Source organism: Babylonia areolata, chromosome 18 (genome assembly GCF_041734735.1).
Source record: "Babylonia areolata isolate BAREFJ2019XMU chromosome 18, ASM4173473v1, whole genome shotgun sequence".
Taxonomy (NCBI): domain Eukaryota; kingdom Metazoa; phylum Mollusca; class Gastropoda; order Neogastropoda; family Buccinidae; genus Babylonia; species Babylonia areolata.
In genome coordinates, this window is record NC_134893.1 from 55,623,994 (window position 1) to 55,639,919 (window position 15,926).

Below are 15,926 nucleotides of genomic sequence, written 5' to 3' on the forward strand. Positions count from 1 at the left end.
GAAATGTGGAAGAGTCGACTGAAAGAAAAAGAAAAAGTCTGAAACAAAGAGAATAATTCAAAAGAGGAATTTTCTAGCACAAAATGTTCAGAATATCGGGGCACAGTTTAAACCGGAAAACAAATAAGTTCTACCCGCAGAAATATGTTGTGACAAAAAGTGATCAGATTTGCATTTTTTAAAAGCCTCACCTGAAAGCCATTCTGCGGAGAATCCAGTTGCGGATACATCTGCATTGCTGACAAACTGGACATACAATTCGGTTCCTGTTGACCTCACGTCGAGCGGGATGCCGTCACCACAAAGGCGAACTCTCCGACGCCACGATGCCTTCAAATCTGACACCTGTACACAGCCAGCAAAGCTTACCAAATGTGTTATCACCTTTGTCGTGAATGTTTTCTTCGTTTACGAATTTTCTTTCTAAGAGTATTTGTGTGTTTAATTGTGTGTGTGTGTGTGTGTGTGTGTGTGTGTGTGTGTGTGTGTGTGTGTGTGTGTGTGTGTGTGTGTGTCTGTCTGTCTGTCTTTGTGTATCTGTGTATGTTTTTTTAACTCTCTCCATACGAACGGCGAAAGAGACGACGTTAACAGCGTTTCACCCCAATTACCATCATCAAAATATTGCTAGCGGAAGGCTCTTATACTGAAGACGTGAATGTTGACAAAGAATACCACAATTCTGACGACGGAAGCTAAAGGTTGGGTCATTGAGACACCCACTGGACATCCGAGGGGTCTGTGTAGAGGAGAAGAGAGGACTGGCCGTACTGAGTGAGTTAAGAGTGTTCCTACCTGTTCCCTGTGTGTGTGTGTGTGTGTGTGGAAACCAACAAGAGATCTCTTTTTTATCCCTCATTCTCAATCACACCCTTTCTCGTCAGCAGTACCATCGGCACAGTGCACTAGGCCTATCCATGGTAGATTGCTGTAGGGCCCATAAGAAAACCGTTCAATGCTGCTGAGTTATTTCGGTGATGTTCAGCGGTGCCTGTCCACATTCAACATGTGCAATGTGCAGGACATTTCCTCGCTCTCTACTGACGACAGTAATTGTCTTGCCACTAAGAGACATTCCCTGGAGTGGAAACCGCTGCAACACCCTTAAATTACAATGCCAAAGAATGTGCAGACTCTTTAACAAGAACTCACCACAGGCATGTGAGTAGGAGCTAACTACCAGCCGAAATTTCCTAAAATGTTATTTGCTTATGGTGAGGTTCAATCACATCTTCCCAGTCGAAAGTCCACGATGCTAACCATTTTTTTCTGTTGCTCCGATTTACTCCTGTGTTTTCATCCGATCTCACAGTGGACCCGAAATTGTTTTGTACTTTCTACACTGATAATCAAAAGCAAAACAGAGTAACTTGTACTAAATGATCTCTAAAAACTCTTTTGGTAACAAGTACTCTTGGCATTAAAATAATTTTCTGTAAAGCTGTATCCAAGAAATGCGCAAGAATAAATTTCTGATCCTGTGTTGTTACCAGTGTGTCCTGATGTGTGTGTGTGTGTGTGTGTGTCTGTGTAGAGGGGAGTGCATGGTGTAGGCGCGTTGACTTGGTGTGTATGTGAGTGGTTGGGTTCTTTATCATTATGTTTATCATTCATTTAATGTATTATAGAACATGTTTTCTTATGTTGTATACCTTATTTCTATTCATAAGGCTACGGTAATGCTTATTGTAATAAATCATTAGGAGACATGTTTTCTTATGTGGTCTACATTAATTTAATTTATTTGGCTATTATGCTTACTTATCTCCATAGATGCTTGTGGGGTTGATTGCGCTGTTCACGTGTTTAGCTTATCTTTTATTTCTGTGTCATTACATTTTTCTTACATTGTCAGCAGTAACGTTATTACTTATGTAGCTGTGTTGCATATTTTCATGAATTTCCATATTCAAGTGATTGTGCTTCATTTATTCTTGCGTGTTCTCGAGCCAAAAGGCACACTTCTGTGCATTTACAAAACAATAACGTTGTATCTTATGCACTCTAAAGCTATCTTCTGTTGTGTGTTTATATACGTGCGAGTGAGTGAGTGAAAGTGTGTTTGTGAGCGAGAGAAGAGAGAGAGAGAGTGTGTGTGTGTGTGCGCGTGTGTGCCAGTGTATGTGTGCACCCGCGCGCGTGCGTGTGTGAGTGTTTGTATGCATGTGCACATTAAACATTTCTTACTATGTATATGTAATGGTATATGGGCATATGCGGAAGAATATAAGTATATAAATGTGAGTAGGTGTGTGTGTGTGTGGTGTGTGTGTGTGTGTGTGTGTGTGTGTGTGTGTGTGTGTGTGTGTGTGAGTGTGTGTGTGTGTGTGTGTGTGTGTGTGAGAGAGAGAGAGAGAGAGAGAGAGAGAGTGTGTGTGTGTGTGTGTGTGTGTGTGTGTGTGTGTTTATACATAAGTATATTATGCATACATATTTATGTGCACGTATACTTTTTTTCCTTCTGTGTTGTATTGTGTGTGCATGCGTGCGTACGTGTGCGAGTCTTTGTGTACATGAGCACATTAGACATATCTTACCATGTGTACGCATTAGTATATGGGCATGTCTTTGTATATATGTGCAGGAGAATATATATATATATATATATATATATGTGTGTGTCTGTGTGTGTGTCTGTGTGTGTGAGTGTCTGTGTGTCTGTGTCTGTGTATGTTTAAGTGTCTGTGTATGTGTCTGCTTATCTATAAGTTATACATATATAGTTGTGCAGGCGTGTATACGCAGTCATGTCCTGGGTTAATTACCTGTAATACTCATGTATACTCATTATTGTTTTCTGTGTTCTGTTTGCTTTTACCTGTTTTATTTTTGAAATAATAATCTATATATATATTTAGCTGATATATCAGTTTTTTTCTTCATAGAAGGTGCCTTTTCCACCAGCCATTCTGCCTGTCAGTCTTGTCATCTCCTTTGTTCAGTTGTAATTTCAACTCATGTTTGCTTGTCCTCTATCTTTTGTTATTGTATATATGTATGGGTGTATGCATGTTTATTTGTATTCGTTCATAAATTGCTATTATTTTTTTCTCCCACTTTACTCTCTTTCTCTCTTTCTGTGTGTGTGTGTGTGTGTGTGTGTGTGTGTGTGTGTGTGTGTGTGTGTGCATACCTATGTGCGTGTGTGTCTTTTTTAATTCATTTTTGATCATCCTCTTAATAAAAAAAATAATAAAGTCTCACATGTCTTAAACAATTGAAATGGTAATTTGTAAATATTTTTTTGCGATAGTGAAAAAAAAAATCACTGAATGAACTATTTCATATAGCAAAACCAATGTCGAGGGATGAATCTGAAAATGTTTTACAATGCATGTGGCAATTCTTCTGAGTTACTTTAATCAAAATTAGCTGGACTAAATCACTGGAAATTAATAATAAATAAATAATAATAATAATGATAATAAAGAACAGAAGATAAAAGAATCGACTCACCCTGTTCCGTCAAATTATCTTTCACAAACGTACACGCATTTACAGATATTCCTACACACAGTACGAAAGACCCCACCACATACAAAAGAGTCGAGAATAAAAGAAATATTGATCCCTTGAACCCAGCAGTTAAATCAAAATAAAAACTTTAAAAACATTTTGAAGTTAATGAATCTGGTGATAAAAACAGATAAATAATCATATCACCTTGAAACCTTTGCCATTTAGTTAAAGTTTTACCAGATATAAAAAAAAAGAAATCAAAACGAATTCAAAGAGATACTTTTGTTCTTCTAGCTGTCTCTAAAAATGGGAACATTGCTTCCATTGTATGTCCCTCTTCTGATAACCTCAATACCTAAATATGTAAATGAATAAATAACTTCTAATCTCTGATCACTACAGATAAGAAATCCGAGATGATTTTTAAACGAATCAACAACTTCTAATACATCATCACTAAAAATAAAAACATCGCTTTAGTTATTTCTACCCTGAAAACAAAACTTTGGTTTTATCTGGATTTAAGTTTCCATTCCATTTCTAGAAACAGTTTGCGAGGTACCAAGTTTTTTTTGTTTGTTTTGTTGTTGTTGTTGTTGTTGTTGTTTTGCAAAGCTGATCAGAGATTAGCTACTAAAACGGTATCATCTACGCACAAAACACAAGTAACTGAATACATATCCCAGTATCTAGTCCTGACATTTAAAAAAAATTCAAACACACACACACACACACACACACACACTAAACATTCCGCTTTCACATCAGAATGTGTTACGTTATGGTAGAAAGGGTTAACTGTCAAAATTTCAGCTTGAAGAGAATCTCGGTTACTCGGAGTTGCACAGTGAAATAAAGAAATTGCAGCCACTGCCCAAAATGATTTTTGTAAAAACCAAATGATTTCTTCAGAAGGTTTTTTTTAGTCTGTAGGTTTCTGGAATGTTTCATGTGGTTCCCATGTGGCAGTCCCACAAACCTGATCTGAAATCATCTCCAAGGTCAACAATTTTCAGCAGTCCAATGCTCATGTGTTATCTTTTTTTGATATGGCTAATACGTTGTTATAGTTATTGTTTACTTATCACAGGGTTGTTAATTTGTCAACACATCCAATCATTTTTATTGTGTACTATCAAACTGTGTTAACAGACATTTGTGAAATGGGAAATATCACACACACACACACACACACACACACACACACACACACACCAACGCTACTTCACTACTTTACAATGATCATTCATGTCACACTTCTCATCAGGGTACAAAAAATCACCTCCACAAAATCAGCTGTGCAGTCAGTGGAGTCCTCCAGATCGAAATGACGGAAGGTGAGGCGCACTGAATGGCCACGGCGGGCAGTGAGGACCCAGGAACACGATGCGTTGTTTGGGTAGTTGCCTGGGTACAGGGGAGACTGTAACACCCCTCCAGATCCCGTTTGGTTCCCGCCACATGTTCTGGTCACTGGATATGCCAGAACGTGTATTATAAATGAACCACGAAAGTATCGTTTCTATTTGGAGGGCAGATCTATCTCATTCAGTATACGTTAACTCCAAGACCAGAACAAGTTACAGCATTTACAGCATGTGTCCGGTAATGATAATAATAGTAATAATAATAATAATAACAATAATAATAACAATAATTTGATTTATATTGCACCTTTCCGTATAAAACATGTACAACTGCGCTGTGTAATGACGTTCAAAAAACACACATTTAAATACTAAAATGAAAGGCAGCCAACCAAACTCAAGGTTTCATTTATACACACACAAAGGCACTGGAAACTACTACACATTACTCATTATAGATAGACAGATAGATAGATAGACAGATATCATTCATGGCAATACCTGCATAATGCAAATATATTACGATGCTTAAATCCAATATTAAAATGATTAAAACCATATTACTTACTCGAAACTAAACTTATCATCATGACAAGGCAAGACCTTCAAGACTCACTTGTGATACACACTTTACAAAAAAATAAATACAAAATATAAGACAAAATTTAATTTTAATATATATATATATATATATATATATGTGTGTGTGTGTGTGTGTGTGTGTGTGTGTGTGTGTGTGTGTGTGTGTGTGTGTGTTCTGTATTTGAAATTATAAAGCTTGGGGTTAAAAGAAAAAAAAAGGGAAAAAAGATGAATGATTGGGCGAAATGAAACAGCCTTACACATAGCACTAACCTGTGTCTATGAATGATTTCAAAAATAATATTAAATCATATTGTTGTTTAGCGTGATAAATCGGTTACGGTATCGAACGTGATAACTCCGTTTAAATCATTTTATTTTGGTATATCACGGGCATTTCAGAAATTCTTTCAAGTCTGCGGTAAAGAAGACGTTGCCATCGCCTCAAACACGCGGCAACGTGAAGCCGTTTTCTTCAGATCTGCGGAGATCCGTGTTCAGCAGGCTTAGTTACACTCGAAAATTATGACACAGTCCATTAAATCAGTATCAACTTAAAAATACCCATATGCAGTAAACACGATGGTGTAATTTGTGCCAATGTATGTGTTCTGTCCAGAATTTTTATTTCTTTTCTTTAAACTGCGAACAAGAAAAGATCTGCACAGACCAGCTGAAACAAGACTGACCAAAACTCAGTGAAACGGTTTCTTTTATGTTCATTCAAGTCAATTCGGTGTTCGCGTTAGAATATCCATATGCAGTAAACACGTTGATCGTGTAACTAGTTAATGTCACTGTATGTGTTCTGTCCAGAATTTGTTGTGTTTTTTCGTTGTTGTTTTTTTTGTTGTTTTTTTTGTTTTGTTTTGTTTTTTAAGATAAAGATTTAATTGCAAACAACAAAAACGAGGTCATGCCGTCTTCTTACCAAGTATAACATACGTTCCGGCAAATGAGAAGCGGTAATATTGTGTTTTCGGATTCCAGAACGAGTCTCAGCGAAATAAATCATTAATGATACAGAAATACGGCTTAATTCGGGAGACTTACAACCTATATAGTGGTATGACCATGAAGTTTTTTGGGTTTATTCTTTCAACTACGGTTACGCCAAGTTTCGTATTGGCAGACAAAGTATTGCCAGAGAAAATGGCAATGTTAAAGTTTACTACGGACACACAGACATACATACAGACAGACAGACAAATACATACACACACACACACAGACAACTGAACACATGGTTGTAACACAGACACTTTGTTTACACAAGTGAGTAAAAAAAAAAATCAGACAGGTTTCATTCAAGACAAAAAAATATGAATGTACGAAATTATGCATTACTTAGAAAAAAACCCCACTTTTCCAGCTTTTCAGTTTCCATAATACTTGAAAAACGCATCTGATTTGGTAGACTGGATATATATATATATACACTATCCAAAAGTTGTTCAGAGCACCGTTTAGTTTTTTCTTTTGTTTGAAAACAGAGTTATAAACTAAATGAATCAAAACATCAACAGTCACATGAAAAAGCCTTTCACTAATTAACTGTGAATGGTGGTATTTCTTTTTCGAACATAGGAAAAAAAACTGAACATGATCCTTAACTTCTTTTGGACAGTATATCACACTGAGTATTTTTCAAAAGCCTTTATTTTTGTCGTATGTAAAATATATGCACTTTTAGTTAAGTCATAAAGTCATAATATTTTATAGTCAACAGTAAGGTATCCTAAACTTTTGAAATACAAAGGAGATGCCAATAAAGAGGTACTGTGCTCTGAAATTCTGGTCTGAAAGATTAGGGAAGATGAGCGTGTAAAGGCTTAGTATATTGAACACTGTTGTTTTTGTTGTTGTTGTTGTTGTTTTAATAAGTCACTTTGTTGATAATTCAACATTTACATCATGAGATGGTGATTAAGAATCGTGTGAAACATTGGACACAAAAATCTTTCAAGAATTCTCAGTTCTAAAATTAAATTTCGACTAAACATTAAATGTGTCTCAAAGAAAAGAAGATAAAATGGAACCCCCACCCAACCCCCACTTCCAAATTTTAGGTATTTGGTTGTCAGGTGAATTTTAAAGAATGAGTGGATTCCAAGGGACAAAATAACACAAGCTAATAAATTATTCAAGGTTTGGTAAAAGCTTGTATGCACACCCCTCGGTAAAACTGCCATTCTTAAATCCATCATACTTTAAAAGCTTATTTATCAATGGATTATCCATCTAATCCCTCGAGACAAAGGCAATTACTGAGACTGTGCTATGAACATCAAAAGAAAATACTCAATACATAGCATCGCAAATGGAGGAATGAGAAAGAGATACATGCTTTATAAATTACATGGATTCGGTTATTATACACAGGAACGCCATGTGGAAGAAAATCGTCAATGTAAAAAGATTTTATTGGATCTGTATGGCCAAAGAAAATTTTTGAATACGGAATGTTATCAATACTGGAAAATGTATATCTGGCTCATGTGAACAGCACAAAACATGATGTATTAAAAGAAACATGAAGCACTTGTGGAACCACTCTTTTACAATGATGATTTTATAAATAGTAGTACACAGTCCACTTCAAGAATTAGACAAACAGAAATATAATTCTGGTTAAAATGTTGTTGATGAGAATTGGTGCTTCCTAAGTTACAAGTTTCACAGATACAATATTAATGTAAACTATTCCTATTTTGGGAACACGGGATATGTTCGATAATACGTTACTTAATCACAAATAATATTAATATTACTGATAAAACCTGCAATGAAAACTGAAAGCAATGCATGTTATATCCCGCGTTAAGAAAGGCTCGAAAATATATGACATATTCCTCGAACCAGTTTTATAGATAAAATAAATTCCTTTGTGAACTGCAACCAAAAATCTAATATAATCAACAATAAGGGAACCGTCATGAATTTTTTTTTTTTTTTTTAATAAAAGAAGCAAAACTGAAAATGATTTTAAAATATAAACTATGATAACATTTTAGTTGAAAAAATTCTTAAGAAAAAGGGCATTGCAATCAGTGACATGTATAATTTCTGTAAACAGGAGACAGATTCACTTCAACATTATCTATGATTTTGCAGGTTCTCTCGACTGGTTTGGATGGAACCAAGGAACGTTTTGAAGGACAAATGTGAAAACTGCTCAAAGGTGAAGTTAAACATAGAACTAATGGTCTCTGGAAATATCGATACTGCAAACACAGATGAAATATTCAATCATATCATTCTTTTGCAAAATACTTTGTCTACAGATACAGAATATATAAACATTAAACCATGTCCTGAGCACTTTTTGAATTATTAGAAACAATTATAAACTATAAAGTAGAAAGATATGTGTGTCTCTGTATGTGGTATATCATTCCTTGCTGTGTAACCAATTAGAGGGAATGTGCTGATACATATGATGTTCCACATTTTCTAGGGCCCAACACTCGGCTTATATCATAGATTGACATAAGTTTACATTTGGACCAACAGCAAAGTGAGAGCTGTATTATCAATGGCTTCTCCAGTCAATTGGAAATCACTTATAGCTTAGTCTTTTGTGAAAGATTATGACTCTCAAACTAGGAGGCAAAATTGCACTGGCTCTTAGTGCTGCAGCCTTGTGGGCTGGTTGGCCTTTGGTAACCATCCCAACGCCGACTGTCCTAAAACCCTCTTGGCCGAGAGAGTGGGGATGTAACTTGGGCAAGGCACTCTCCACTATAATCAAATTCTAGCCCAAACAGTCGGAACAGCAGTTGCCTCCTCTGCTGTTCTGATGGTAATAGTCGGATATATATATATACATCCACATTTTCACTGAAGTTATCTTTTCCGTTGTTTTCCTTGACACACATTCATTCAGCAAAGTGTCATCAACTGTATGCTGATGCAAAATATGATGTTTTTACTTGTTACAATATTGCACTGTTATCAATATCTGATAAACGCGTTTTCAGCTGGACAATGAAAAAAGTAAATATGAAAATATACGAATAAACAACTTACACAACAAATAAATATACAAGTGTGACTGGAGGGTAACAGTAGAATCCAAAAACTGATACATATGTTTAGTTAGCTAATCATCTGGTTAGTTCGTAAGTTTGCTCACTGTGTTGATTGGTTGTTTTTTTTTCAGTTGGGTTCTGCTGATGCTCATGTTGCATTTTCTGCACATCGTAGCTAAATTAATTATTTTCATATCGCACCACTTCCCTGTGAAGAGTTCAATAATAATCATCATCATTGTCATTATTCATTCATTCATCATTCATTATGCCCATCGCTCCCGGTGGAGCATAGGCCATCGACGACCCCTCGCCATCGCACTCTGTTCTGGGCTGTTCTGGCCATTCCAGTCCAGTTGGTCCCTTGCTGCTTCAGCTCTGCCTCGGTATCTCGCCTCCAGCTGTTGCGAGGCCGGCCTCTCTTCCTCTTTCCCTGCGGGTTCCAGGTCAGGGCTTGGCATGTGATGCTGGAGACTGGCTTCCTGAGGGTGTGTCCGATCCAACCCCACTTCCTCCGCAGTATCTGCTTGGCCACTGGTTCCTGTCCCGCACGCTCCCACAGATCTTCGTTTCGGATCTTCTCCTGCCATCGGATCTTGTAGATGCGCCTCAGACAGGTGTTGAAGAATGTCTAAATTTTCTGCTGTATCGTCTGCGTTGTCCGCCATGTCTCGCATCCGTAGAGCAGAATTGACTTCACATTGGAGTTGAAGATGCGGAGTTTGGTTTTCATACTGATTGCTCCAGATGCCCAGATGTTCTTGAGCATGATGAAAGCTGTTCTTGCCTTGCCGATTCTGGCTGTGACGTCTCGGTCCGTGCCTCCCTGTCGGTCAACCACGCTTCCCAAGTAGATGAAAGACTCCCCCTCCCTGATGGGCTCTCCACCGACTGTGACTGGTGTGTTGGCAGTGGTGTTGATCTTCATCAGCTCAGTCTTCTTCTTGTTGATCTTGAGCCCTGTCCTGGCTGACGTGGTCTCCAGGCGAGTGGTCTTGTCCTGCATCTGGCTGTGGTTGTGTGACAGGAGCGCCAGGTCGTCAGCGAAGTCGAGGTCATCCAGCTGTGTCCAGACTGTCCACTGTACACCGTTGTTCCTGCCTGTTGTAGTGGTCTTCATGATCCAGTCGATGACCAGGAGGAAGAGGAACGGTGACAGCAGGCACCCCTGTCGAACTCCGGTCTTCACCTCAAAACTCTCGGACAGCTGGCCTGCGTGGGCAATCCTGCAGCTCATGTCCTGGTAGGTGCACCGGATGCGGGAGGTGATCTTCTCTGGGATTCCGTAGTGCTTCAGCAGCTTCCACAGCGTCTCTCTGTCCACACTGTCGAAGGCCTTCTCATAATCTATGAAGTTGATGCAGAGAGGGGAGTTCCACTCCAGCGACTGCTCCACGATGATGCGCAGGTTGGCGATCTGGTCGGCACACAATTTGTTTCGCTGGAAGCCTGCCTGCTGGTCTCGGAGCTTGGGATCGACGGCCTCTTTCATCCTTTCCAGTAGAACCCTGTTGAAAACCTTGCCTGGCGTTGACAGGAGCATGATCCCTCGGTAGTTGCTGCAGTCCCTGATCTCTCCTTTCTTGACAGCTTGATGATGATTCCTTCTTTCCACTGGACCGGTACCTCCTCCTTCTCCCAGATCTTCCTGAAGAGGCTGTATAGCATGTTGACAGCTGTTTCCATGTCTGCTTTGATGGCTTCTGCTGGTATCTCATCCGGCCCTGCAGCCTTCCCATTTCTCAGAGTCATGACCTTTGAGGGTTTGTCGCAGCTGATGGGCAGTTCTGTCTCTACGGGTGGAATGTCTGGTGATGCGTCAGGGGCGGGGCGGTTCAGCAGCTCCCTGAAGTGTTCTGCCCATCGTTTCAGCTGTTCCTCGGTTGTTGTCAGTGGGTTCCCGTTCTTATCCTTCACTGGCTTGTCTGTCTGCTGGAACTTGCCCGTCAGCTTCTTGGTCACCAGGTACAGGTCCTTCAGGTTCCCCTGTCCGGCTGCTGCATCTGCTTGACTGGCCAGGTCGTCGATGTTGTCCCTCTTGTCCTTCTTGATGCTCCTCTTTACATCTCTGTCCGCTGCTGTGTACTCTTCCTTTGCCTTTGCCTTAGTTGATCTTGTTCTGCTCGTGTTCAGCAAAGTTTTCTTCTCTTTCCTTGTTTCCAGCTTGTGTATGGTGTCGGCAGAGATCCATTCCTTGTGCTAAGTTTTCTTCTTGCCAAGGACCTCTTCACATGTGTCGTGCCAGAGCTTCTTGCTGTGTTCCTACTGTGTCTCGATGTCCATCTCACCGTCTTCTATCAGCTCTTGTAGTGGCTGGAACCTGTTGGAAAGGCTGATACAACCATAATAATGACGACTTCAATCTTCCGTCCAAAATATATTTCTGGAACAGAGTGAGTGTTTAGGGCAAAATGGGAATGCTTCAAACTTGAAGGCGAAGTTTAATTCTGTTATTGTGAATGTGATTTGACAGAGAAGAGAAGAAAATTAAGCACATTCTCTCTCTCTCTCTCTCTCTCTCTCTCTCTCTCTCCGTTAGTTATAGAGCTGGTACATCTTTTTTCAAAGATGAATCATTTGCTAATGTGTCATTATAAATCGGCATGGTCTGTCTGCGCATGAACCTACCTGCAGTCCAGGTAGCATTGAACCCCGAGGCCGTGACCTGTTCATCAGTGACGAACTTTACAAGCACGACATTGTTGGAGGAGGTCAATGTCTGAACAGTGTGAGTTTTATTGCCGCAGGATGGCGGGAGCAGCTGAGGTGCAGTCATGTTATTACCATCTCGAATCTGCACACAAATTTCAAGTTTCAAGTTTTAATTATCCTTTCACTCCTACTGGAGTATGGAGGATTACTGCAAAATAATCTTTTCATGCCCAGAACAAACATTTCCAAATACACAACAATGTCACATAAAAGTTGAGAAAACACATACGTCTTTTAACTCCAAAAGTACAGCTATGCAACATTTGCAAATCTAATCATCTTACTTACAGCTAAAATGACTTTTTTGCCTCCTTTGAGCATATTATAAAAATCAAAAACCGATTTTGGAGACATTTTTTAGGAATATATCTATTTCGTAACTGATCATAATTGGGACATTCCATTATAAAATGAAACTCATCACCAATCACAGACATGTTACAAACCTTATAAAGCCGTAACTCTCGTGGTATGCCTTTGTGTCTCCCTGTTTCTATTTCCAGCCTATGATTACTACTTCGAAATCTGAAGAAGCTGATAACGTAATTATCAGGCATTTGATATATATTTTTCTCTACCAAATCTACTTTTGAAATTTCGATAAAACAAACATTTACTACTCGCTTCTAGAGCATGTCGCACACAGACACAAAAACACACACACACACACACACACTGCACATACGCACACAGACACACACATAAGCGCGCGTGCGCGCACACACACACACACACACACTCACACACACTCACACACACACACGCCTCTTACGACATGCATAGCAGGGCAGTGGGTCTATTCTATCAGTGCCCAACCCACAGGGCAGACACACACACACACACACACACACACACACACACAATGCACATACGCACACAGACACAGACGCACACACACATTATTTTAAACACGGGGTTATTACATGTCGTGTCTGAACACACCAGTGAGCCAAAAAACAACAAAAAACAACAGAAAATAGCAATTCCACCTGGCCTGACTTTAGTGTATTATTCTAAATCTCACTAAACGCGTTGTTTCTCTAGAAAATCGTGTAAAGGAACAAAAATAAGTGATCGAAGAGCTCGAAAAAAGAGAGAAAGCAGAGTACCGGTATAGCTGGCTATTCTTACCCCCGTTAGTATTTATCCCTCAAATCTGTATTGCCCAGATTAACCCTGGGATCTATGTATACTAGCCTGGAATGACCCCCAGAGGTAAACATCAACTATTCAGAACTGACCCCTTCCCTACAAAATTAACAGTGACTCCCAGTGCTGAGGGCAGGGAGCATATTAGCCTAATCCAGATCAACCCCACCCCTATCCACTTTGTAGCTGAGGCCTACGTATCCTCTGGTGGAGTAGGGAATGCATCGTGTTCAGATAACAAGGATCGGGCCCCTAGTTACACGTTGTTTTGTTGTTGCTGGTTTTTTGTGAGTGTGTGTTTGTTTGTTTTTCCTAAAATATACAGTTTATGTAATTTCGTACTTTTGATTTTTGCTGTTTGGACAGTTTTTCTTTCCATTTCCCGTTTTCTATTTAGGCTACTCATTATTCATCTCGGGATCTTTATAGATTTCGCTGAAATGCCCCCCCCCCCCTCCCTCATACAACCTCACCTCCCTTATTAAATTTTTTTTATACCCAACCCCTAGTTAGGAGGATTTTTCACTTGAGTTCAGCAAAAGAAAACAAACCTTATGCCTAAGCCGGAAGCTGCCCAAAACAGAAATGTAGGAAGAAGGTAGGAAATTGGCAGCAAAAATCTAGGCCAGTGCAGACTGTCTGAGCGCAATTACTTTTGTAGGAGATTCATTGAGTCAGTTGGAACTATGGCATATTAATGAATCTAATAATAATAATGCACAGACGAGAGAAAACAGCACAATCTGAAAACCTTTTACCACGGTCAGCAGTGGTAATTAGTGGTCAGTAATCGTCAATGGTAATCAATAGTGCTCAACTGGTGGAAAAAAAAATTGTCATGTTCTAATATTGCATGACCGTCATAAAACAAAGCAATGCAGTTTGAATACTGTTAGTGGTCACTGTGGTCAGGCAGCACTCTGAAACTACCAAGACATAATAATGCACAGATGTGTGAGCACCAATACGTTGTGATCAATAGTGGTTAGCAGTGGCCAAAGATGGAACATAAGCCTGGGGGAACACAGACTTGGGAAAGTATAGGGATGACTGCCTCTAGCCATTCTCAGTCACTGTACTGAGAATGATCAATATCTGAGATAAAGAACACAAATCTCATGTCAACTAGCTTCTGCTTTAATATCATTCTGCAACATTGATGTTTGACCAATTCTTTGATTTCCAGTAAGGTTCTGCTGTCACCGTGACTAACCACTGTAACAAGTTTGACTGAATGCAAGACACGAGTTTTATCATGTCAAAAAGAGGACACATTATTTTCTTTAAAGTACTGGAACCAACTGACCTGCAACGAGTCATTTCGGCAGTCCTCTTCCAGGTCAAAGATGAAGAAATCCAGAAAAATTTGTAAAGACGAGTTTACCGTGATGAGCCACTGGCAGTCCAGGAAGTTATCATAGTTTTCTGGGTACTTTGGGGAGACGATCTCTCCACTTGATCCAGTCACATTCCCTCCACATTCCCTGCGAACTGAAGACAGATCATCCCTTTCAGCAAGAAGAAAACATGACAACAGGAAAGAATCAATGCCAGTACTCTCAAATAAGTATATCCAATACTGTATGTGAACTGAATACTGAATATTTAGGGTAGGTATGTCTGATTGCGAACGACCCAGTCGAAGCGACCGGCTCAACGTGTGTAATTGTAAAGATAACAGGTTGTACTATCGTCAAATGTAGCACTTCTGTTTTCAAAGGCTTTCTCCGACTGGTTGCACCAGGAAATGTTCGTCTGCTCCCTTTTTTCAACGGTTTAAATAGCAGGGGTGCATGAGGGTAAAAGCGAACGGGCGAGTCTCATTGCGAACGATGGGTCTGGGTACATGTGGGCAATTAAAACAGAAGCAGGTCTTCAAATCATCTGACATGAGATATTATTGGAACATCGCAACAGACTGCTGTATGGTCGGTTTTGATCACACGTGCACACAGACACACAAACACACGTTTAAACACACACAGAGCCACACCCTTTTGAGAACGCTCAATAACTGTGCAGCATTGTTCGCAAATGGACTCACATCAAAATATTCTATGGTTTGATAGCAAATGACACTTTTGGAAATTCCTGTCAAAACTGGCGTTCTGATATGTCACCAAAATGCTTTCGTAAATTTTCCCAGCACTGGAAATGCTCAATTCATTTAACATATGCAATCAAATCAGCTATTTCAAACACTATCAAAGTTTAAGTCCTACTACTTGCTTTCCTTGATTTTAGGATTATGAGAGACCGTTTGTGAACTTGGTTGGCAGTGGTGCGCGATGATAAGAAAGAGCACGGAAACAGATGGAAATAGCTTATGTTTGACTGTGTCAGAACGAGGTTGTAGCAGACGTTAAATTGTGAAATGTGTGTGGTGGGGCAGTGCACGAACCGATCGCAATTACACGCTGTTCGCAATTAGGCATACCTACCCTAATTCGTATCCGCATCCTAAAGACTGAATCCAAAGCACCGACATCTAGTCATTATGTTGCAGAAAATATTACGGTGAGCATTTAATGGCCAGCTCTGAAATACTATTAAAATCAAACGGGTAAGCGTGGATGCACACACACACGCACACACGCACACACACACGTACACACACACACACGCG

General features: G+C 39.6%; 1 protein-coding gene across 1 annotated transcript in view; it reads right to left on the reverse strand.

Annotated features, from left to right (window-relative positions):
* LOC143292283 (tolloid-like protein 2) overlaps positions 1 to 15,926 on the reverse strand; it is a 69,296-nt gene that overhangs the window by 13,688 nt on the left and 39,682 nt on the right. The window contains exons 5-8 of the mRNA XM_076602469.1: positions 14,607 to 14,791; positions 12,068 to 12,233; positions 4,742 to 4,932; positions 192 to 345 (exon numbers count right to left, since the gene is read on the reverse strand). Of these exons, the coding sequence (XP_076458584.1) occupies positions 192 to 345; positions 4,742 to 4,932; positions 12,068 to 12,233; positions 14,607 to 14,791 (696 nt within the window). The remainder of the gene's footprint in view (positions 1 to 191; positions 346 to 4,741; positions 4,933 to 12,067; positions 12,234 to 14,606; positions 14,792 to 15,926) is intronic.